We start from the raw sequence: 22255 nt of genomic DNA on the forward strand, positions 1-22255 counted from the left end.
TTGAGCAATGTCAATGCTCATACGCTAATTATAGAACGCACATGCAATCGAATTACGCGAGCTTTTATTCTTGAAAAGAGAAGGAACAATGCTATAAATAAAAATCACTGTTACAAACGTGGCTACTTACTAGTCGGTCGTTCGTCCAGTATAAATATCGAGTATGTTCGTAATATGGTACGTTTTTAAAGGATTTAATTGGGTTACAAATAAATTTCGAGTACATTTTGTAGAAAATTATTTTTATTTTCAGCGATGTCTTTCATTTTCTTACTCTTTTATCGCATGCAGTTTATACGTTATTACAGTATTTCTCGGTAAATTTACCAGATAAAGGGAATTAAGTAATTAATATTTTGTAGCATATTATTTATAATTACTTTTTCTTCAAACATTGTTTAATTTTAAGTTTGACTTTACTTTCACTATTAAGGCCCTAAATCTCTTTTAATGTTATCCACCAATTGGGAATTATTTATTTAATTATGAAGCATCTACCAAATTTACATCATTGAATCTTTTACAATTGAATTTCAATATCGTATTAAATACATTGCACTTCTGATGTTACAGTAATCTGGCAAATTTTCAATACGACCAAGAGCTATAATTGCTGGACTTTGATCATAAATGTAGCTCTGTGAAACATTTCTTATTATATCTGCTGTTATTTTCTGTAATAAGTGTAACAGTTAATTATCCTTTACCAAGCATTGGAGAATCGATTGTTCAAATTTTTACCTCGTACTCTATGATTCTTTGCTGAATGGGTACATAATATCCATACCTAAAGACATTCTTAACAATATCAAAAAAACAACTTTGTGGATTGCCTAATAACATTAATTCTTTTCTTTTACATTGATTTATAGCGCGTGATACTTCTTTTTGAGTTATCGTTGTGCACAATCTCATCCACTCTTGTTGCACCACATGAATCATATCCTATGCAAATGTTTTAATAATAAAAGTAATTGTTAGGAACCAAGCAGCAAAACCTTTTAACGTTCAGAGTATACCTCGAGACTTAATTTCTCGCAAACGAAGTAACATCCCCAAATACTGGTAGTCTGTGCCCACTCGTGAAAGAATGATTTATACATATAACACAAATCTGTATTGAATGCACAGTGTGCAATATATGGTGCATTATGATTTGCTCCACCTAAAAATAAAAGTCGCAAGCATAAATTTTATCTACAGATCGTGCATGTCCTAAAAAGAATATATTTTACAATAGGGTTGTCGTACCGTGCTTCCACGAGAAGAAGGCACAGCGTGTTTACATCCCTACTCCTATTCCAGTCCGCTGACTCACAGCTATTGGTCGAAAACTGTGACGAAGATCGGTGACAGCCAATCAGCAGACTGCAGCAAGAGTGGGGATGTAACACGCTGTGCCTTCTTCTCGTGGAAGGATGATACTCGTAATCCGCGGGCCATATTCCTTCCCCTACCATCTAATTATTCTCGATTTAATTTATTGTAAAAATATTAGCAAATAACAAATAATTTTTTCGTTAAACACTGAGGGCTCTTAGTCTCCCCTTTAATAAAATTCCTTCTTAAATAACAGAATATTTACTTACTAGATTTCTTACTCCAGGAACCTACAATTTCTTTAGCTATAGTAAGTGCAAAATGAGCTTCAGTGTCTTCGTAACTTGGTCCTTCGACTCCTACTGCTACATACCCTAATTCGTCATCGTCATTTCTTAATCGTAATTCCGCACCTATAATATTTTACTTACAATAGTTAATGACTAAGAAAATTCTGTTGCTTTTAATTTTGTTCACCTGAGAATCTATACTCGAGCAGTTCCGTACAAGATTGCATCTCGTTAGAATGTTCTGACAACGAATCGTTACTATCTCCTGTTTCGCGAACAAAATGCTTGGAAACAATTTCTTCTAATTTTTTTAGACAAACGGATCCACTGCAGACCAGTGTTATAAAAGATGTATTGAACAAACGATCTCGAAATTCGATTAGATTTTCTGTACAAAATTTTCTGAGAATTTTATATTATAATTAAGAAATGAACGTGTATAATATTCGCCGAGTAATTTTCCACGATTACGTTCGCAACGATGTTTCGATTTTTGATACTCACTTTATTTCGTCAGTTTTAGGATATATACTATTTCCAAGTGCGGTACCGTGGTATGCGATGCTAGGTAAATAATCCATTATAACTTGTTCTTTATCTGATTCCATTTTAAAAAGTTCGTTTAAAATTACGATCTTTTCTCTTTCAACATCTTGATTACCTGAGATGTCCAACTAATATACAATGTGTCTGTACAATGTATAATTTATAAAATTCTACTTTTACTCGACTTACATATAGTACCATTTAATATTATATCCGCGAAAAATTGTACGAGCTTATTTACTTCGGATGATGGTACAGTTCCATAAAAGAGAAACATGTGTCTCATAGCAATAGCACTAACCCTTCCACCAATTTCTTCCAACGCTTTTTCTAGTTGATCTTGATTTCTGTTTCTTGTTCTCTACATTAAGCGAAAATATTTAACGCTGACCTTAATAAATGTGTCGTCATTGAACAAATATTATTCACGAATAATGAATATATGTACAGGGTGTTCGGCCACCCTTGGGAAAAATTTTAATAAGGGATTCTAGAAGCCAAAATAAGACGAAAATCAAGATTACTAATTCGTTAATAAGTTATAATTAACGAATAAAACGTAAACGGAAGTTAGTTCACAAGTGAACTAAAAATTTCGATTGGTTATTTGCGAATAAAATTTGTCCAACTAATAATTTCACGAAATTCTTTTACAAAATATAGCGAATGCTTTGTCGCGTCTCTATGTTTCTAAAAATATTGATAAGACAAATATTACATATTTATCATGGTTTTATTACATATTCCTCGTCTTACCCTGAAAAGTAAATGTTCCAAGAACAATGAGCTGCCACGTTCTTCGGGCATTTCGTGCATTGCACCTGTTGGAACGAAGCATCCTAACGTAGTTGTGTAAGAACTTCTATATTCACATACAAGACGCATACCGTTGATTAGAGTACAAGTTTCTATCGAATTCTCCACATTTGAACATATATCTAAGCCTGTAGTCATTTTTCTAAAAATACTTTCGCAGCTTTGAAACGTTTTGTAATAACTGTTTGAGATAGAAACATATGCCTTAAAAACAAATACAATATGACACCATCTTTGAATTAACGTTTAGTTACAATTGATTTAGGAGAATTAAACAGTACATACCCTTTTAACGCGAAACACAATATTACTTTGTACATGGCACAAATTTTTAAAGACCACTACCATTTTTTATATTAAATTAACCGTTAAGTAAATAACCCACGCTATTCATATCGGATACATACAAAACTATACTTTTGTATACATAACAATTGAAACTCCAAAATGCCATTTCCGTTTTTCAATCTGTCGTTTATGTCATACTATTTGATAATTTTTAAAATTTAGTTTAAAAAGAAGAATAAATCAAACTGACAAAAAACATTAAAAGCTATAAATATAATATTTCAAGTACTAGAATATTAGTTGACATTACGAACAGCAAAATAACGTGTTTTAAACAAAAACAGATATTTTATACGTTTAATGAAGTAGGAGTTTTATTATAATACGACGTAGTCATTAACAATATGGAAAAGTAATGGAATGATTTTCTACAGCACGAAAATTAATAAAATAATATTTTATGATACATCGTTTTTATCCTTGTATAAATTAATTTCTGCATTAAAGTAACTAAAAATAGATTTCCTACGAATGACTTTCTAGTGTTAATCTGAACACACGTTAATATCGAAACTGCTTAACTAATCGTTCTTTCAAATATACTCGTCTATAGATATTTTCAACATTTAAGTAACCTTAGTTTAACGATAGCTTAAAAAAAAAAAAGATTTTGAAGTTAAAACGAATCTCGTGTACACGGGAAATAGAATGTGAAATAGCAAATAAAAGAAACATCTTTTGTTGTATCTATAACTAATCTCTTTCCGGTTATTATTAATATTATTTATCATATTAATGTCTGTCCTCCAATAATTTATTTGAAGTATTGCATGCATCTCTATAACTTCAATTTGTTACCGAAGATTCAGAAGTACTGAGTCAGTACTACTAGTATATCTAGTATACTTATTTTTTTTATCCTACTGGGTAATGACGTAAAATTTAATACGTTACTAAATTGCACACAAATACGTATTTACAATAAAATTGAACCATAACGCTTGCGAATAAATACACTGAACACAGTTCACAAAAAGGTAGTAAAATTAGGATATACATTGCAAATATTATTTTATAAATCGCAGTGTCCTTTCATATTTATTACTTAGTGAAAGTAAAAAATGGTTTACCTCTAATTCTTTAGTTCGTCCGCCGTCAGCGGGAAACATACGTTTAACTGTAGAAGTATCATGTTATCGAAGTCTTCGGAGTGACCTCGTATTTTTCAAACGATGCTTCTTAATGTTCAAATACGCGTTAAATGTATATTCAAACCATGCTAAATTCACGATTTATTATAGTCTTTTATAACTATGTCTCGTTAAACGAAGAGACTATCTTAACATTTGCTTTCTGGCTCTTGAAAGTTTCGACGCCTTGCCTTGTCACAGAAGTACCGGTCACGTCAAGATATTCAAGACTGGAAGCGTTTAAAGCTAAATGTTCGAGACTCGAATTCGTAACATGCGGATAATTTCTGAAACAATTAAAAAATCGAGCGTTAAAAGGAAGAAGTTTCTCGCGTGGAAATATCGGAGTGCAAAGGGTCGAGGACTTCTGCTACGTTTGATCATACCTAACAACCAATGTTTTCAAGTGCGGAGTGTTAAATACTCGTCTGTCTTCTTCAACGATTATAGGTCCTTCTAACGAAGTATTGATTATTCTGCGGTCGCATGTTTCGCTTCCAAGGGCACAAATTGTTCTGTCTGTTATTTTGTGACGTCCGAGCGAGGAAGTTTCCCAACGAAGTCCAATTTCGACCCAAAACTAAAAGACAAAAAGGATGTATTTGTTACGATACGGTTTGATATGTTTTCATTCATTTTTTGCATATTGCCGGTACATTTACCTCTGCAAGATGACCATCTTCATATACAGGTGGATTTATCAACGATTCCCTGGTCAGAGATTGCGGCTCTTGATTTGCCGATTCCCCATTGTGTGAAGGGCATTCTAGATAGAGGTGTGTCAAAGTTTTGGTACAAATAAAACATCCAACTTCACTGTCGCCGAGTGCCGTATCTCGCAAATCGAGAATCTGAAATATTTAAACGATAATTTGTTTAATATTATTCGTGAAAATTATAGTAATAGAAATATACGAAATTACCTCCAACGTTTTGAATCCAAATCTTGTTGCTAAACTTGTGTAAGCGACGCATTCACCCAAACGATGACACGAATTTAATCTCAATTCTTTTAATTTTGGCATTTTACTGATAACCAGCAGTGAATGTGGACTAAACCACGAACAATCGCTTAAAATCAAGCACTGAAAAATGTGCCAATATTAAAAACTATATAATTAAATATAAACAATAAGTAGCACAAAAAAAAAATCAGTCATAAATTGAAATTTCTTACTGTTAGATTAGGCATGTGGAAATTCATTTTGAAAAAATATGACTTATCACTACGCAAATAACCCATTTTACAGCCCTCCAACGAAAGTTTTTCAGTAGTACAAGGAAAATCTGTTATTTGAATCTGCAAGTACAAAAAGCACAATTTATTAATTTCAATATATCATTCTTATTCTTCGTTTATATAAACGTAATTAAACGATTAAACTTGCCTTATTTCCATTAATATAATATTCTTCGATAATTAACTCTTTAAGTTGAGTGCATACATTTTTAATTGAATTGAACAAGTAAGGACTAAGTCCTGATTCTACTTCGGAATGCAAACAGCCACGAATAGCAAGACTTGTTGTCATTGGATGAAGGAATTTTACATAGTTCTTTAAGTCATTCGATGATATAGGCGACACACGGAAATCTACTTTTCTCCATAAAGTTTTATCCTGTGCTACTTGACCTAATCGTTGGCAACACCTAATAACATATACATTACATTTAGACTTTGGTAAACCAAAGTTCAAACTGTTTACATTTTCATTTATTAAAGTTCATCTATAGAAGAAACTTAGGTCTCTGTTTTTTCTTTAAACTTACAAGCTTACTGCCATCAGATCCTGAGGACTCAAATATTTGAATATATTTAGCAAAACATCGTCTGAAAAATCTAACAGATGCGGATGCAATATTATATCATTTATTTCTGCATTTTCTCCAAGTTTTATGCGTTTCATATCATCTTCGCTGTTTGAAGGTTTTGGGGACAAAGATCTGCTGCGTTTCATTTTCATTTTTCTCTTTTATGCCTGTACAAAATAATCCGTTTTTCATTAAACCAAACATAATTTTCCGAAGCGTGACATTTCTATAAACAAAAACAATTTCATTCATATTCTAGTTTACTATGAAACGTACGGAAAAATGGTAACTTTGTATTAATATCAACTTTTAAAAGACAGCAACGAATTAATATTTGTACAAGTTTAAGAACTAATTTGATAATATTACGACGAACGAAACGTACATTACAAAGGTTTATTTCGGCATTTTAGTCGAGTAGTGTAATAAAGATTTTCTCCTGACAGATCACAAAATTTATCATACTGTTGACAAAATATCAACAAGTAATAACATAACCTTACGACGACATTTTGTCACTGTATCTTTGGCGCTTACCTGGCTAATTTTTTAATATCACAACCATGTATTGTTATATTCGATGAACTATTCTCTTAAAATTTAATTTTTTCAACATAAAGCGTGATTTCCACTAGTGCTCGAGGGACGCTCGCGTCAAATTTACAACGCAACCAGCGCGAGTAGAGCGTCCCCTCTATTGTGTACGATAGCGTCAATGTTACAATCAGTTATAATTATTTCTATTGAGCGTGAGTATCGTCTGACCATTACATCCTTCGTCTACTAACAAGAATCACGCTTAATACAGCTACAAATTTCTATATAATCATTCGTGAGAACGTACATAAACTGACGATCGCACTATTTTTCTAATCGAACTCAACCCCCTGAATACTAAAGCTCTCAGTCTTGTGAGTCGATGAATGCAATACGAATAGCCGTACCAATCGCTTGGCTCGATCTCGAGACTTGTATGTTTGCACCACTGTCACGGAGTATCTATACATACGTTACTCTATGCTACTATGGTGACCGGAAGTTACCGCTAGTAACATGAATGGCGTAGTTTAGTTTTCAGTTGTTTAGCGTCTAGTATAATTATAGTTGTATCTGGTTGTTTGAAGCACTTGTAGGCTGTTACCTACGTATAGGGACACGGAGCCTAGGAAATAACTACACACGTGGCTTTGCGATTAGGATTCTTTATTCGCCTGTTTTCAGGCTGGCTTGGAGACGACTTACTATCTCGGCCTCCATCTCGACGGTTGGCATCGGCGCCATCTGCGGTAGTAACTAGGGAGTTACTTTATGCTCCCTACACACTCTAGCGATCCGATCAAAAAGCGTTCGTCAGAAGGGGTAGATAAGTTGTTCCATCTATTGTTTCCGAGTCGCCGTGACGAATGTAGCCATGGACAAAAACAGCAAAAAGGCAATGGCGGCTATTCTTTAGACAGTCACCGAATTTATTATGAAAAATTTCGGAAAAATGTGATCTACGTGTCGTGTTCAACGAAAAGAAATTCGAGGTATGTGTCGGTCGTTTTTGAGGAATTTGTGACTTTACTTATTACTGCACTTAGTACATACATTCCGATGGATGTCACATGCAACCACATGTGGATTTAGAATTAACAAATACTTTCGTCAGAAAAACATAAGTAACTATAGAATACGGTTCTATTTACTTTCACGTGTATTTTATGCATTTTGTATTGAACGACACGTTGAGTTGAACGGATTAGAACGGACAGGTTGCTTCAATATTTCTCGTTATTTTTACTTCTTTTGTATTCGACCTTCTTCGAATCGAGAAATGATATGTTATGTAAATAATTAATTACAGTTTATTTATAATTTATATTTGTAATATTAGTACTTAAATTTTGTTTGTTATACGTTCATTTATATGCACGTATTTTAAGGTAATAGTATAGTTGTGAATAAATGTTTTTAGACGTACATATAGTATAAAATTTATGTTAGTACTGATAAAAAATAATTCCAATCTTTTATATAATGAACTTGATATCTACAAATGTATATTATATACATATGAAGTAGGTTAAATATCAATTGTGTAGTTATTTGTACGTATTACTTAATATTTTCTATAATTTTTCTAATTTATATTGTTTTATTATTGTGGTCATGTTGCAAAATATTGCTTTCGTTTCTTTGTTGAACAGAGTTTACGAAGAATTTTAAACGATTGTTTTATCACCTATTTTATTAAGTTTTCTTTTATTTATTGCTTTGTTATTGTTATATTATTGTGCAAAATAAATTATTTTTATTTACAATTGTGTTTGGTTGTTTGATTTAAAAATTTATTCCCTATTCTTACTTATCATCGTTATTAAACGCTTGTTTATAATTGATTATATGTTGTATCATCGTTAGACAATGTTAAATTGATCCCCATAGGTGTTGGGTGAAGGTGGTGGGGTGATATTGCTTGCAGGAACAGAGATGGCACACAGTATGTGCACAGAATGGCCAATAAACAAATGGAGCAACTACTAAGCTCGATGAGTAATGAACGGTGGTTAATAGTGGAGCAAATAGAGAAGATTGTCGGCAGGCAGGAAGGAGTAAACAATCGAGTGTGCCTAAGTAATGAACGAGACTCGGCATCATCTCCACTCGGTCTCGGACTTATATGCAGCCGACGAGATAGAGGTGCTTCTCTTAGAAGAGATTCGTGACCTGGAACTACCACCTTCTGCGTATTCTAGACCTGAAGATATTCAGGATTTCGAAATCGGTATGATAACGATGAAAAATAATTAAAAATCTAGAGAATGTTTACAAGGGAGAGACTCAACCTGTTTCCTGCTAATTTTAATGTGCATCTTCATAGAGATGAACATACAGTAGGTGTCCACTCGAGTGTCCGCGGTCACTTAAGTGGACATGGTTACTTCTCAGAATTCAATGGAGATAAGGGAAGAGGATAAGTGTCACTCGAAACCGTATATCGATAACGACCGGCGTCAAGTTACGCTCGACACGCTCGATGTTTGAAGCCGCTTGACTTCCAAGAATTGGTGGGGATAACCGCAGAGACACTTAAGCGGAGAAAAATGCGGTCACTTAAGTGGACACTGCTGTATGTACAATTTTGTTCCAAACTAAGCAACTGGCTCAGGATCGGTCAGTTGCTTATTAAAGATTAAGACTGTATCTTTGTCGGTATATGTAAAATATTGTAAAATTAGAGAGGGACAAGTTGAGTCCTTTTGTTAAAGAAAATATGAATGTGTACATTGTTTGATATTGTATTAATAGCAGGCAGTAGGACAGGGGGGCAAATTAGCTCCCAACCTTTGGAGCTGGATTCACCAGGGGTCCATTCATGGGATTCTCATGCTAATTATCATGGTCATTATGGCCATGGCTCTTCCTTTAAACCCTTGGCTTGGCCGCGAGCAAGCCACTTGGTTCTTTATTGCGATATACAGGGACATCTTAAAACAGCTATTGGAGTTGTTAGACTCTTGTTACTTGTAAGTAATGTTATATCATTACGATTCAACCGTTCATCGATCTTTAGAACAATATTGACGCAAATTCTTTGCATAGATATCATCCGCAGCGTGTTTGGCAACATTATGCAGCTCCGGCACTGCCAAGGTCAGCTTATTTATGTTGCCTTTAGTCGGCCGGCTGCGTTTCATGATCTTTGTAGCCGTTTTCTGTTTTTTGGTCACTGCGTTGCTCCTCTTCCTTGATATTTCGCACGTTGTCTATATCTTTCCTCTGAATTGGGCTAAATTGGTAAGTAGTCGACAATATGCATATTTTATTAATACCGGGAATAGTATTCGGTTCCGAAACTATCCTTTGGTTCTGGGACTAAATATCATCCCTGATTAATATCATACTACTAAACGTATAAAATTGTTTAATATGTACTATTAGCAATCTTGTATCTTAACTGATATACCTGATAGAATCCACCTCTTATAGAATGCTTGGGTATTCACTGGTATAGGCTTATCTTATGCCTTGAGTAGCGCGTTATTAGCATGGTCTATATGGGAATACCACAGTGGAGGCTGGGTGCCAAAACGTACTCGTTCTCAGTTGTCCGCTGCCGCAGCACTCGGTCTGTCGTGTGCTATTTTAGCATTCTTACTTTCATGGATACACGGTCGCAGCGGCTCTAGTTGTAGGAGTCCAGACAGTCGTAGTCATACGCCGACGCAACTTTATAAACCTGTTGATAATTCTTCCTCTTCTGGAGTAAGTGGTTTCTAGTATCTACGACCGTTTACGAACAGATTTAACACGTCGCTGACAATTATATTGTTACAGGTCACCCTCAAAGAGCGTAGCCCGAAGAGGCCTACTTCGTGGGTTGTGAAAAATCAACAGTCGAAGAAACAAAATGCGGACAGTGATACGAATACAAACAACGGTCATCATGATAACGATAATCATGCAAAGTATAAACAAGGTGTTAATAGAAAAGATCATTGGGCTTCTGCAAGGCAACATTTTTTACCTTCCGAGGAAACCGAGGATGCTCAAAGAGATGACATGGACATTGAAAGGAGAAGAAGAAGACGAAGAAGAGACGGTGATACCAGTTCAACGGGCGATGAGAATTTAATAAGTACCAAAACTGATAGTGGTCACGTCACGGACGATAATAAAACTAGACGGGTACCGCGAAAACTGCCTCTGCAATCGGTAGATCAATCTCGGCCTTGGCTCAGTACCGAAAACAGAGGCATGCAAGTTAGAAATAAAAGTTCTCAAATGCCAGTGAACAGTAACGCACAGGGCTATTGTGGCGTGAACGAATCCAGTTCGATGCAAGTGACTCAAAATGGTTTTCACTGGGAGATGGAGTGTACGTCCAGCAACAGTATCGAAAAGGCGGAGATTTCTATGGCACGCACTGCCATGTGGTCTAGCCAATGGCAACCGCCGCCCGACGACGTTCAACCTTGTTCTAGCAAAACCATTGATCCTTACAGCTTTGCCTGACTGAATTCGAGAATACACGAGTATATCTTACAAAATATTGGACTCACTGCAGTGGACAACCATTGGGAACAGTTATATATATATATATATATATATGTATGTATACATATATATATGTAATATAGAAGCTTCCCTGGAAACAATAGTTTTGCAATATCTCACCGAACTTTTCCTTTTTACGTTAAAATAATGGGAATAATATCTTATCGTTTACGTCGACAAAGTAATTCCATTACTTCGAAACGAATTTGCCCGAATCGAATGTGTTTAAAACGTTTATATGTCTCTAAAGTTGCACTAATGTCAAAGTAATACGCAGTGAGTATGGAAAACTCTGTGGTCCCTATTCTACCATCTTGTATGGCTATGATCTTGTCTCTGTGCATAAAATTAAATGTAATTTGATATTTAGCCATCGATCGGTCACTCGACGCTAGTGTGATTCAATTCTACTTCGCATCTGATGCGATGGCTACGTGTAATGGTCGAGTTTCCAGGACAAAATCGTCATGTCCAAACATTTAGGAATTCTGTATAAAGTTATTGCTGCCTTGTATATTATGCTGCCAAAACGACAATGATTTCTCCTTAGTTGTTTGGGTCCTGACGGTTCGCACGATAAAACCAGACTGCCCGACTTCGATGTACAGACGATATTGTCTCATTCCATTATATACAAAATAATATGTCTAAGTAAGTTTTAATGGGATTATTTGTAAGCGTAAGACCACTAGCACGTAAACGTTGAAATATTTGTTTACTAATCATTCTTAATAATTACAACATATTCTGTTACGACAAATTAGTATATATGGAGCATATTGTTTAAATTATGTTACTCCAGTTACTCTTTACTCTTGTTGCACAGAGATGGACATAGAAATGAGTTTCACAAATTTAGAATACAGCTATTAACATTATTTCTCATAATGTGAATCACATTAATAAGGCATTTTTAAAACTAGAGGTACAATTTTTTGATAGCATTTTATGCATTAATAATTGAGTTTTAGATATATATATACATATATATATCTAATTGGATAGTCGAGGAAAAGTCCATCTCTATTTTTATAAACGATATACGCACTATTTTCAAAATATTGTATATAATTTCAAAGTGGTTAGACAGGGAATGTAAAATACATCAGCGGTACTGCATTACTTCTTTACTTTAACGAAAGTCTTTAGTCGTTTCTAGTCCGATACTTTTAGAGAACTTTGTCTCTTTACTAACTCATCAAATTGAAGAACAAAGTAATTTTTAGTACATACATATCGTGTTAGAGGTACAACTCATCTTGAATAGTATCGAAAGATTGCGTTTTCTCCGACCAATCAATCCTTAAAATCTTTTCTATCGTATGACAACTGGCATACAAGCGTCAGAGTGGATTACATTGGGACCTCTTGTTTTTTTTTTCTCAGTTGATTATATTAAGATACCACTATAATCATACGGATATGAAGAAGTTAACTATTCTCAATTAGGGCCATAAGTAACAGCTACTTCGTCTTTTGATACGATATTAGAGTATATATACACACATCGGACATTTAATTACGTGTTGGCGTGTGTAACGCGTTAGTTGTCTAATAAATTAATTAGCGTAAGGAAAAAGTGCGTGTTCATATAGGATCGTATAAAAAAAAAAAAAGGAATAACAATATATATTATAGTAGCTTCGTTGTGGCAAATATTGATGATGATGTAATTTGGTTCACTTGGACACAACGAAGAAATAAATGTAATTTTTCTTGTACATGGTATAATGCTGGTATACTAGCAAAATGTTTGAAAGTGCGAATAGATTTCATAAGAGTGTCTGATGGAAACGTTACACCGTGTAAGATATTTAGCTTGCGAGTTTAACCAAAATGATGAAAAAATATGTATGGACACTGCCAGAAGAAATATAACGCTCTTTGAGTGTCATGTATATCAAACGACTTTCTTACTTTTCAATAACTTAGTATTCAGGCTTTACCTTACTGCAATTTGCAATGTCTCGTGATAAATTGTTAAACTTATTTTTAAACTTGCATTTAGTGTACGAATCTGCAACACTTGTTATCGAAATGATCTACAATTTTTTTCCGTTACTTATTATTTTTGTTTTCGATCGTCCGAGTTTTTTTTTATTCGAAATATTTCGTAATATGATGATTTTGAAGTGATAATGCAATCGAAACATGAAGGGGTATTTGCATTCTTAAAATAAGACTATCACGAATTTAAATTGATTTTTAGATGAATATTCATGTCAATGAAGTTGGCAAATAGTAGCACTCATTTAACGCACAAAACAATAATCTATTATTATTTCTGTTTTCATACAGTACACCAAAACAATACGATTCACTTTCGTTAATTTCTAAAGTTTATTGAAAATGTTATTAATTTTTTGATTTATCAAAGTCAAACAACACTTTCGTATTTTTGTTTGAGTGTTACAATTTTTATAATAAATACATTGCCGTTCTTTTTTGTAATTTCGACTTCGCATAGAATATGTTATTTATTCGTAAAGTATTCATATTTGATACAGATATTTTTATCATTATTCATCGAAGAATTAAAATATTAGAAATTTATGCTATGAATTATTCATGGTATTAGAAGTTTATTCCACAACATACAAAATACCACCGTATTCGAACAAAATAAAAAAAATGTTTGAAACGGTGCAGTAATTATATAATCTGAAGAAGCCTTGCATATGCACATCTATCATGTTCGTTAATCATTGCATTGCTAAATAATGACAATCCAAACGAAATGTATGATGCATGTGATGCAAGAATCATTTGGCCTAAATTTTCGTTCATCGGATAATATTAACGAAAACAATGTAAAATTTCTTACAACAAAATATTGGTTGGTGTGGATCTTTTGTATCCAAATTCCTACCTAGATATCGATACTAATTATTGAGAGCATTATTGTTACACAAATGAATTTATGGTGTCTCGAAATGATGCTGCCAATACTAATAATGTTTCTATCGTAGGCCCATTGCGAGAGTAGCGTATCGAATGTTTCTTGAGATGAAAAACAATTATTGCGTGTTGATAAAATGTGGTTCGATAAATTACCAAAGTTACGTACCGTTTACTCTTTAACATGTTGGTAATTTGTCGCGCTTCAGAGCGTTTGTTCTGGACAATAACGATCAATGATCCATGTAACACCTAAGTTAGCAATTATCGTTTATTCTTTTAAGTCATTTTGTACACTTAGAGGTAAATGATAAAACGACTTCGTACGGGATTAGCCTGTACGAGTTAAAAGAGTGAATATGATGTTATATGTTAAATATGAATATACCACAAATTGTTAGTCGTTAGAAGCAACTTTGTTCTATGTTAATCGAACACAACACGTGTACATTTGTTAGTTAACATGTTGTAAGTATTAAGATCGATTGGCGCCGGTACGAGTGTCCCGCGTATATGCAATTAGAAATGAAATTGTCACGTAATCGTCCGAAATACAAACGAAATTATTAAAGACATTCGCGATTACTACAACAATCACGATTATTATCTTTTACCAGTGCCAAAAGACACGATAGTAAAAGCTAAGTAAAAGCAAAACGTTGATACACGTAATACGTACCAATGTTTTTATCAACCATTGAGATTGGTGCAAGGTAAACAGGAGAACGAAAACATGTATCTAATATGTACTGTGCTCCGCTGATAACAAGTCCCTTAACAGGTCTGCTCGTCCCGGGAGACTTCTAATCAGCGGAGCACAGTATTTTCCTAATTCCACAACCATCGTTCACATTTTTTAAAGACACGTGTACCTTCTGGCGAATTCATTTTCAGGAAATGTACTTTTGCAAAACTCTTTCTAATTATATCAATATGATTTGATTTTTTTTCTTCTATGATTACACTGGTCAACGCATTGTAAACAATAGTTCGTATTCTTTACGATTAAGCTATCTTCCTATTTATTTACGTGTACCGAGATAGGAAATAATAAAAACAAAGTCATTTGGCTCTGATTTGAAATATACAGGGTATTCGGCCACCTGTGGGAAAAATTTTAATGGGAGATTCTAGAGACTTTAATTTGCATTGTAGGAAAACTAGAGCCAATATTTTAATTTAACTTTCATTTTCGTAATTAAAGTCATAACAGGCACCGGAATTGATTATTTAGATAAAAAACACACATTTGCCGTTGACTAGTGTTATCGGTATGATCAAAATTGCGTTTAGTCATGCATGCATAAAAATTGTGCTTATTTATGGACGAACATATTTTGAACTCTGAAGAATTGAAAGCTTCGCAGAGGTTAGTGAAAATCCTTTAATCATTTATATTAATGTTTTCTATCTCCTTTAATTTTCCGACTATGTCTTCTAATTTTTTACGTTGTACGCATTGCTTCATTTCCTTACTTTTATCTTGTGCAAAACACTGAATATCCACTGTTTTTACATAATGTAGTATAGAATTCCTTTCGACAAAAGGATAACAACAATAACGAAATATTTATAACATCTGGTATAAAAGGTGTATAAGAGAAAGAAAGAGATAACATACTGTATTTAAAAAATACGATTAGAAAACTTACTCTTTGTTCCTTGAATGGTGAAACGGGGACTAAAGTAGAGAGAAAGACAACATTAAGAATATTTATATATTTAAATGGTACTCAGCATCTCACCTGTTGTGGGAATTGCAATTGCCGCACCGTTGGATGTCTCCAATCATTATACCTCACCCAAGTGTACGGAGCGTTGTGTATGTTTGATAATTTTGATTGTGCCATAGTATGCACTGCAAATTGTGGGTTTACAATTAATTGTCCATGTTGTTGCAACAATTGCTGCTGCTGGTACGAGCGATTTGAATAATATGGATCATATTTAGTGGAATTTTCCACAGATGATATTGCCAAGGAATTTGCCACTGCCACTGTAATGTGTATATATGTATATATAATATCATATTCCGACGAAAATGTTTAAAAAAAAAAAATATAAAAAAATTTAATATACCTTTAGCTTGCTGAATATTCAGCAATGTATCATAGTACTGTTTCTTAAAGGTAGATAACTTTGTAACAGATGCAGTTTGTTGTAAAATATTCACGTTATTTTGTTCCGTTCGCTTCACTGCAGATCTGAATATAAATAATTTTGTTAAGTAAATTGTTAATCACCGAACATATATTAAATTTATGCGATAATTTTAATGGTACTTGTATGGTAAATTTTCTGTGTCCTTTTTTTCACATTTTACTGTTTGCGCTTTACCGAGAACAATATTTAAACTCTTCTGAAGCATTTGCAATTGAGCTAGTTTTGGGTAAATATTTGACAATCCTAACGCTTTTCTTGCACTCAATTTCTTTGTGCCGTTCGATGAGCTCGTATCGCCGGTTATCGAAGAATCTAATGGGTTTTTGTTTTCTAGGTTCTTCTGAGTAACAAATTTCCAACATTTGGATGTAGCAGAAACTGTTTGCATCGACTTTGTTTGGGACAATATTGGAAACTCTGAATCTATAAAAAAAAAATAAATATTTGTAATATTTGTATACAGGGTGTTCGGCCAGCCTTGGGAAAAATTTTAATGGGAGATTCTAGAGGCCAAAATAAGACGAAAATCAAGAATACCAATTTGTTGATGGTGGCTTCGTTAAGAAGTTATTAACGTTTAAAGTTTCGCCCGTTCCAAATTTTTTTCTCGAAAATGCACAGAATTTCGGGGGTATGTCTATTCACCGAAAATGATTATAATTGACCCCCGCAACGGAAAATAATTTTTCCAGAACGATTTGAAATTTTTTAATTTCGTCGAAAAATTTCAGCACCTAATTTTTCCCAGGGGTGGCCGAACACCCTGTATAATATATTAAAATAAGTTAACGATCAACGGATAAAAATTCAATTTCATTACTAATAAAAGTTTCCTGTTCTGCACGTTTTAAAAACTTTTGCAAGCTAGTTTTAAGTTTTCTATGCACTATAAAATTATCCATTGGAAAATTATCTTTTTCAGGCACCTATAATGTTATCACAAGAATATAAAAAAACATGATTAATTATAGATAGAATTACTATAAATACCAATTTTGTTTTGTTACCTGACTATTTATTATTGTATTTATTTTTTCATTCCAGCACACAACATCCATTTTGAATATATCTTCTTGTATTGCTTGTTGTTCAGGTTTCACTGTTAGCTCAAAACGTTTTTGTGTTTCCATATTACAAATTTTATTATCGTTTATGTTACATATATATTTTTTTAAATCTTGATCCACGTTATGTAAATTTTCACGACAGTTTATTTCTGATTTTGAAATGGACGTTCCTGTTTGCATGTTTGAAATCTCCATTTTACTTTGTTTACTCGATATTATCCCAGTTTTACATAATTTCTTTTTAAAATATGTACTTTTCTGTAATATCGTTTTAATATTTCCATTAAAATAACAAATAATTCGTAATACTATTCAAATATTATTAATTCCTCTTCCAATTCATACAAACCTGATGTGGGATATGAGACACATTAGCTATATTCCACTGCTTATAATTATTGACTTTATCAATGGGTAATTGAAAATATTTATTGTCCACTGATTCGAGGAAACTTTGTTGATAATTGGGTGTAGTAACTTCACAAGTATTATTCTTACACAAGAGATGGGGTGTATGAATCCACTTAAATTGTAAGTTTGACTGATACTTCAGTGATTCTTCTTCTATGTTAGTTTTTGATGGTAAAGTTTGTCTAACATCAATACAAGGTTCTATGCATGGAATATTATAATTTAACGTATCGTACACATAATTCACATTTCTTACATGACTGTGAATCATAGAAATTTCATTAGAAGGAAAACCTCGAAATACTTCAGGTACCGAAGGTACAAACTGTATAAATAGGAATAATTTATACATTAAAATCAAATATTGGAACTGATAAAAATATCAAATTATAGCGTAAATTAACTTTTACATTCTCATCCAGTTCAACATTTTGAGAAGATGAATTGACCAAACTGTTTTGATTTAGATTAATCTTCGACTTCTCAGTTGAAACTTCTTTATTAATTTTGTCTTCAGGAATAACAGTAATTCTTTAAGAAGTATATAAATGGTTTTACTCATTAATAATGTACAGAGGAATACTTTAATAAAAATCATACTTTTGATACGTGGTCATGCTATTAGCTGTTTTAATTATGCCAGTAATTTTACACATTATGTCTTTTATTGCTTCATTTGAAGCACCTTTTGGCAATGGCACCATAGAAATCATCTGTTGCTGAGTATTACTATCAAAATTCTCAGTTAAAACAAGAAGAGTTTGTAACGCACGTTCGTATGCAGCTACACCATCATCAGGATGATACATACTCAGTAATCTATTTATTGCACTAACAATACTTGTATTTTTTGAACCATGTTGCAAAACTGTCCTTGGTAATGGGAAGTTTTCAAATACAGAAGCAACATTTGCCATGATGTCCTTATTTTCCATAGCAACTACAATAGAAAATTAATTAAAGTCAATGTCTTTTGAAATACATGATCTTAAAATCATATAAAATGTTTCTTTTTATCTATACAAGTTCGGTATGAATTTGAATAAAAGATATTTAATATATTAAACAATTTCACAGAAGAAAACATTCAGTAAAGTTGATGACCGTATATTTGTATCGTAAATAGTTATTAAAATAATAAAATAGTACTACATTATAATTCTTAACAACGTATTTTAAATCTATTGTTACTTACTATCATTGGACTTCCTTATTTCCATTCTGATACGTTTTTTAATAAAGTGACAGCTTGTCTTATAAGCACGGATATATATTCGTAAATATAATTAATTTATAATTGTCAAATAATGAAAACAGCTGCTGTAATATATTATTGTCGACAAACGAATAACGCGTTTCTCGCAAGTTCGTTTGCAAGTCGATTGAAATCGGATTACAAGTTGGATCATGAAATCGTTCTGCTTTTATATTCAGTAGATAAGAAAAAATGTAACGTTTATTTCACTAATAAACATAAAAATTATGACTATAATAAAATAAAGAAATTTGAATGAAAATAAAGCAAAGAAAATTATTCAGTTATTAATTTTAACAACTAATAGTTCATTTACCAAATTATTATTTAAATTGTTGTATTGTTTAATATTAAAATATAACTCAATAAATTTTTATATATTTGGTATGAATGATAGTGTTTTAATTTAGTTGTTATAATATATGTTAAAGTACAATTGTATGAATAAGAAGGAAATTGTTTTTCTAAGTAGTATAAAGAAAGTATATTGGTTAATTATAAAACACAAGTGCACACCGTCTGTGTATGATGGATTATTTAAATGAGAGTATTAGTCCTATAGTAATAGTCTCAAAAGCTTTGCAAGTATTACTATCCGGCCACTGCTATAAAAGCAAGAGCAGAACACAGTTTAATAATTTGGTGCAAGATGTTACTACCGAAACGTCTCATATTTTTTTCATGTCTAATAGTTTTAACAGCTAGTGCAGCTATTAAAACTCCAAATGGAGCAGCATGGGCGAATTTCGCTTCCAAACCAGGTAATATAAAGTATATGATTTTCAAAATATATACGATCTATCGTTTTCAAATTTTTATACAAGTATATAATGTACATATATACTTATTCTATATAAAATTTATTTCTAGTTTACTCAAGAGCTATCGGGCCACCAATATCGGGAATGAACACCATTACAGTCCCATATATGCCAAAATCACCACTATTTCCAAAATTTGTTGATCCCAAGATGATGATTTCAAAGAAGACAGATTTATTGTCTAATTTATTCGGAGGTTTGGGGCCTGCGTATCCTATGGGTTTCAAACCATTTATGCCATACACTGCAAGTGGATCAACTCTGTACAGTGCCGCAGACGAAGCACAGTTATTAGACAGTTTAAGCAAAAGTAACATGGAAGATAATAGCATTTCGTACAAGCGTGGAATTTTTGGACCTTTCAGTTCTAAACCTTTTGGTCCTATGAGTCCTAAGTTTGGACCAATGGGTCCTATGTCTCAGTTCTCAGACTTCAGTACCGTGCCCGACTATAGTATGAAAGGTGATTTTTCCCGGAAGAGAAGAAGTACGGACGAATCTTCTTTAACAAAGCTTCGATCGATTATGGATGGAGGCAAACCAGAGACAAAGGATTTGGGACCTCCGCCTCCTTATCCTACACTTGCTCCGATTTCTGAAGAATCAGAAGATGAAGTTAATTTATTGCTCCAAAAAATGGGAACTGCTACCGCACCAAAACAATATTTGCCAGGGATGTTCTCACCATTTGGACCGATGGTAGATCCATCTATGTTCATAGCAAAAAAATCTGCTTTTTTGGATACCTTGTTTAAAAATCTTGCTACCAGTACTCCGTCACCGATATCGACAGAAGCTTCAACAACTAAAAGTACCATTGTATCACCTGACTTTTGGTTTCCATCGTCAATGATTCCCAGTCCGGGCGAGTATAGTGGAAAGGTAAACGATTTTTTGGACAAATTATTTGAAAGTTTGAAACTTAACAAGACTATGATCACGAGCGAAAGCGAAAGTACTAAAAGTGATCTGGCGAGATCTACCGAGTCTGACGAAGGTGCTACGGAAGCAAAAATTGTAAGATCCGTTGACGATTTATCATCGATCAACGCCGCCAAAGACACGATTGTTAATAGTATATTGTCTGAACTGGGTGACTTGAAGAGTAATATGGTTACAACGATGAATGATTTAGTTGCGTACGAAAAGTCTGCGTCGGCGATGTCGCCGAAAAAGTCTTTCAAACCTTTTGCACCAGGTATGTGGCCAAAACCGACCGTCGATGGAACGCTTCCTTTTCAACAAAAAATGGCAATTCTGAGTCAAGTGTTCGATATGCTGTCGGAGTTGCAGAAAAATATTACTCTGGCGGTCCAGAGTGCAATAAAAGCTAAAATGGCATCTGCTATTACTTCTAAAGGAACGATGAATGCTAATTATCCATTAACGAGTAACGATTTTCTTTCTACTACTGGTAGTATGCCCATAGATATGAATTTTCTGGATGCTATTAAAAGCAAATTGGGTACACTCGACTATGATACGCCAGTTTCTTATGGATTGAGCCCCAATAAATTTGGACCAAAGATGGCTCGAACATTAGGAAAGTCTCCAGCATCATTTTGGGTGTCTTATCCTGCAGACGCGACTACCGCGGGAAAACGACAAGTTGACAGTGACTCCGAGCCACTGATGAACGAAGAAAGCAATTCTGGCCAAAAACAAGAAACGCGCGGTGTTAAGATGCAAATGCATCAGGGATATCAGAGTCTACCAGCTGGTTCTATAGAGTCCGTACAGGCGGGAGGAGGTTCTACGCCTGAACACCAAGGCGGAGGAATTAAGTTATTTGTAAGTTGTTAGATTTAGAAAAAGATATAAACTAAAACTGTTTTAATGCACATCTAGCATAAAATATATGTATATTTATATCATTATAGAACAAATGAAGAAATAAGTGGTCTTATACAACATGATAGCTTCATTTGTTTTCAGATACAAATGCCTGTACTGCCTAATGTGCAAGTGCCAGGTTTAAAAAATAGTAATTACGAAAGCTAGGTACGTGTGATTTGTGTACTATGAATATCGGAACACGTTCGTTTGTCACAGGATACCAACGATTATGAGGCCATGAACAAATGGGCAGACTGGATGCAATATTGGAGAAACGACTACCAAGGACACAGGCATCACAATCATCATTAGGTTATTGACTCAGCAGGAATACTTCCATCGCTTGTAATTACAAACTTTTGTTTTTAAACTGATCACATTCGTATACGATACGTGAAGTGTACGCTTGATAATTTCTTTCAATAAAGTGTGTTTTGCAAAATACGTAGATAGAACAGAATCACGCGTGTCAACGAATGTTGCTATTTTATAATATATAAGA

General features: G+C 33.5%; 5 protein-coding genes across 10 annotated transcripts; 2 read left to right on the top strand and 3 right to left on the bottom strand.

The window, feature by feature from the left end:
- Window positions 1-279: 279 nt before the first annotated feature.
- On the bottom strand, window positions 280-3576 carry LOC143342645 (mitochondrial-processing peptidase subunit beta). The gene is made up of 8 exons (XM_076766753.1): window positions 2913-3576; window positions 2346-2517; window positions 2115-2271; window positions 1798-2012; window positions 1590-1733; window positions 1020-1165; window positions 742-945; window positions 280-674 (listed from the first exon to the last, which is right to left on the bottom strand). Exons 1-8 carry the CDS (start codon window positions 3108-3110, stop codon window positions 534-536), a joined length of 1377 nt encoding a protein of 458 aa, XP_076622868.1. The 5' UTR covers window positions 3111-3576; the 3' UTR covers window positions 280-533.
- Window positions 3577-3702: 126 nt separating this feature from the next.
- On the bottom strand, window positions 3703-7239 carry LOC143342644 (uncharacterized). Of its 2 annotated transcripts, none has more exons than XM_076766751.1 (8): window positions 6800-7239; window positions 6221-6429; window positions 5839-6100; window positions 5628-5750; window positions 5374-5535; window positions 5113-5301; window positions 4837-5030; window positions 3703-4737 (listed from the first exon to the last, which is right to left on the bottom strand). In XM_076766751.1, exons 2-8 carry the CDS (start codon window positions 6412-6414, stop codon window positions 4572-4574), a joined length of 1290 nt encoding a protein of 429 aa, XP_076622866.1. In that variant the 5' UTR covers window positions 6415-6429; window positions 6800-7239; the 3' UTR covers window positions 3703-4571. The 2 variants fall into 2 exon arrangements, with proteins under 2 accessions (XP_076622866.1, XP_076622867.1); XM_076766752.1 differs by lacking the exon at window positions 6800-7239 and adding an exon at window positions 6648-6792.
- Window positions 7240-7647: 408 nt separating this feature from the next.
- Window positions 7648-14089, top strand: LOC143343073 (uncharacterized). Of its 4 annotated transcripts, none has more exons than XM_076767593.1 (6): window positions 7648-7791; window positions 8690-9029; window positions 9554-9771; window positions 9848-10042; window positions 10235-10510; window positions 10583-14089. In XM_076767593.1, exons 2-6 carry the CDS (start codon window positions 8882-8884, stop codon window positions 11258-11260), a joined length of 1515 nt encoding a protein of 504 aa, XP_076623708.1. In that variant the 5' UTR covers window positions 7648-7791; window positions 8690-8881; the 3' UTR covers window positions 11261-14089. The 4 variants fall into 4 exon arrangements, with proteins under 4 accessions (XP_076623708.1, XP_076623711.1, XP_076623709.1 ...); XM_076767596.1 differs by having other exon boundaries at window positions 9557-9771; XM_076767594.1 differs by having other exon boundaries at window positions 8703-9029.
- A 136-nt stretch (window positions 14090-14225) lies between these two features.
- On the bottom strand, window positions 14226-20227 carry LOC143343070 (uncharacterized). The gene is made up of 11 exons (XM_076767590.1): window positions 19037-20227; window positions 18442-18781; window positions 18252-18372; window positions 17780-18166; window positions 17371-17688; window positions 17184-17289; window positions 16483-16786; window positions 16280-16404; window positions 15946-16196; window positions 15853-15881; window positions 14226-15735 (listed from the first exon to the last, which is right to left on the bottom strand). Exons 1-11 carry the CDS (start codon window positions 19059-19061, stop codon window positions 15585-15587), a joined length of 2157 nt encoding a protein of 718 aa, XP_076623705.1. The 5' UTR covers window positions 19062-20227; the 3' UTR covers window positions 14226-15584.
- Window positions 19720-22092, top strand: LOC143343071 (uncharacterized). Of its 2 annotated transcripts, none has more exons than XM_076767591.1 (3): window positions 19720-19857; window positions 19967-21708; window positions 21970-22092. In XM_076767591.1, the coding sequence occupies exons 1-3, from the start codon at window positions 19746-19748 to the stop codon at window positions 22063-22065; spliced, it is 1950 nt and encodes a 649-aa protein (XP_076623706.1). In that variant the 5' UTR covers window positions 19720-19745; the 3' UTR covers window positions 22066-22092. The 2 variants fall into 2 exon arrangements, with proteins under 2 accessions (XP_076623706.1, XP_076623707.1); XM_076767592.1 differs by lacking the exon at window positions 21970-22092 and adding an exon at window positions 21853-21949.
- The last annotated feature ends 163 nt before the right edge of the window (window positions 22093-22255 follow it).

Source organism: Colletes latitarsis, chromosome 6, assembly GCF_051014445.1.
Source record: "Colletes latitarsis isolate SP2378_abdomen chromosome 6, iyColLati1, whole genome shotgun sequence".
Taxonomy (NCBI): domain Eukaryota; kingdom Metazoa; phylum Arthropoda; class Insecta; order Hymenoptera; family Colletidae; genus Colletes; species Colletes latitarsis.

What these genes read in the sequence shown, in the direction of transcription:
- LOC143342645 (XM_076766753.1), bottom strand. Translation starts at nt 3,110, where the DNA reads ATGACTACAGGCTTAGATATATGTTCAAATGTGGAGAATTCGATAGAA. An exon ending in TGGAACATTTACTTTTCAGG is followed by an intron (nt 2,518 to 2,912) that starts GTAAGACGAGGA and finishes CGCTTAATGTAG; the next exon opens with AGAACAAGAAACAGAAATCA. An exon ending in TTCCTGGAGTAAGAAATCTA is followed by an intron (nt 1,166 to 1,589) that starts GTAAGTAAATAT and finishes TTTTATTTTTAG; the next exon opens with GTGGAGCAAATCATAATGCA.
- LOC143342644 (XM_076766751.1), bottom strand. Translation starts at nt 6,414, where the DNA reads ATGAAAATGAAACGCAGCAGATCTTTGTCCCCAAAACCTTCAAACAGC. An exon ending in ATTATATTAATGGAAATAAG is followed by an intron (nt 5,751 to 5,838) that starts GCAAGTTTAATC and finishes TTGTACTTGCAG; the next exon opens with ATTCAAATAACAGATTTTCC. An exon ending in TTGGATTCAAAACGTTGGAG is followed by an intron (nt 5,302 to 5,373) that starts GTAATTTCGTAT and finishes TAAATATTTCAG; the next exon opens with ATTCTCGATTTGCGAGATAC.
- LOC143343073 (XM_076767593.1), top strand. Translation starts at nt 8,882, where the DNA reads ATGAACGAGACTCGGCATCATCTCCACTCGGTCTCGGACTTATATGCA. An exon ending in TTGTTAGACTCTTGTTACTT is followed by an intron (nt 9,772 to 9,847) that starts GTAAGTAATGTT and finishes TTCTTTGCATAG; the next exon opens with ATATCATCCGCAGCGTGTTT. An exon ending in CTCTGAATTGGGCTAAATTG is followed by an intron (nt 10,043 to 10,234) that starts GTAAGTAGTCGA and finishes CACCTCTTATAG; the next exon opens with AATGCTTGGGTATTCACTGG.
- LOC143343070 (XM_076767590.1), bottom strand. Translation starts at nt 19,061, where the DNA reads ATGGAAATAAGGAAGTCCAATGATA. An exon ending in TGTCTCATATCCCACATCAG is followed by an intron (nt 17,689 to 17,779) that starts GTTTGTATGAAT and finishes ACGATATTACAG; the next exon opens with AAAAGTACATATTTTAAAAA. An exon ending in CACCATTCAAGGAACAAAGA is followed by an intron (nt 15,736 to 15,852) that starts GTAAGTTTTCTA and finishes TTTTGTCGAAAG; the next exon opens with GAATTCTATACTACATTATG.
- LOC143343071 (XM_076767591.1), top strand. Translation starts at nt 19,746, where the DNA reads ATGTTACTACCGAAACGTCTCATATTTTTTTCATGTCTAATAGTTTTA. An exon ending in GAATTTCGCTTCCAAACCAG is followed by an intron (nt 19,858 to 19,966) that starts GTAATATAAAGT and finishes ATTTATTTCTAG; the next exon opens with TTTACTCAAGAGCTATCGGG. An exon ending in GCGGAGGAATTAAGTTATTT is followed by an intron (nt 21,709 to 21,969) that starts GTAAGTTGTTAG and finishes CGTTTGTCACAG; the next exon opens with GATACCAACGATTATGAGGC.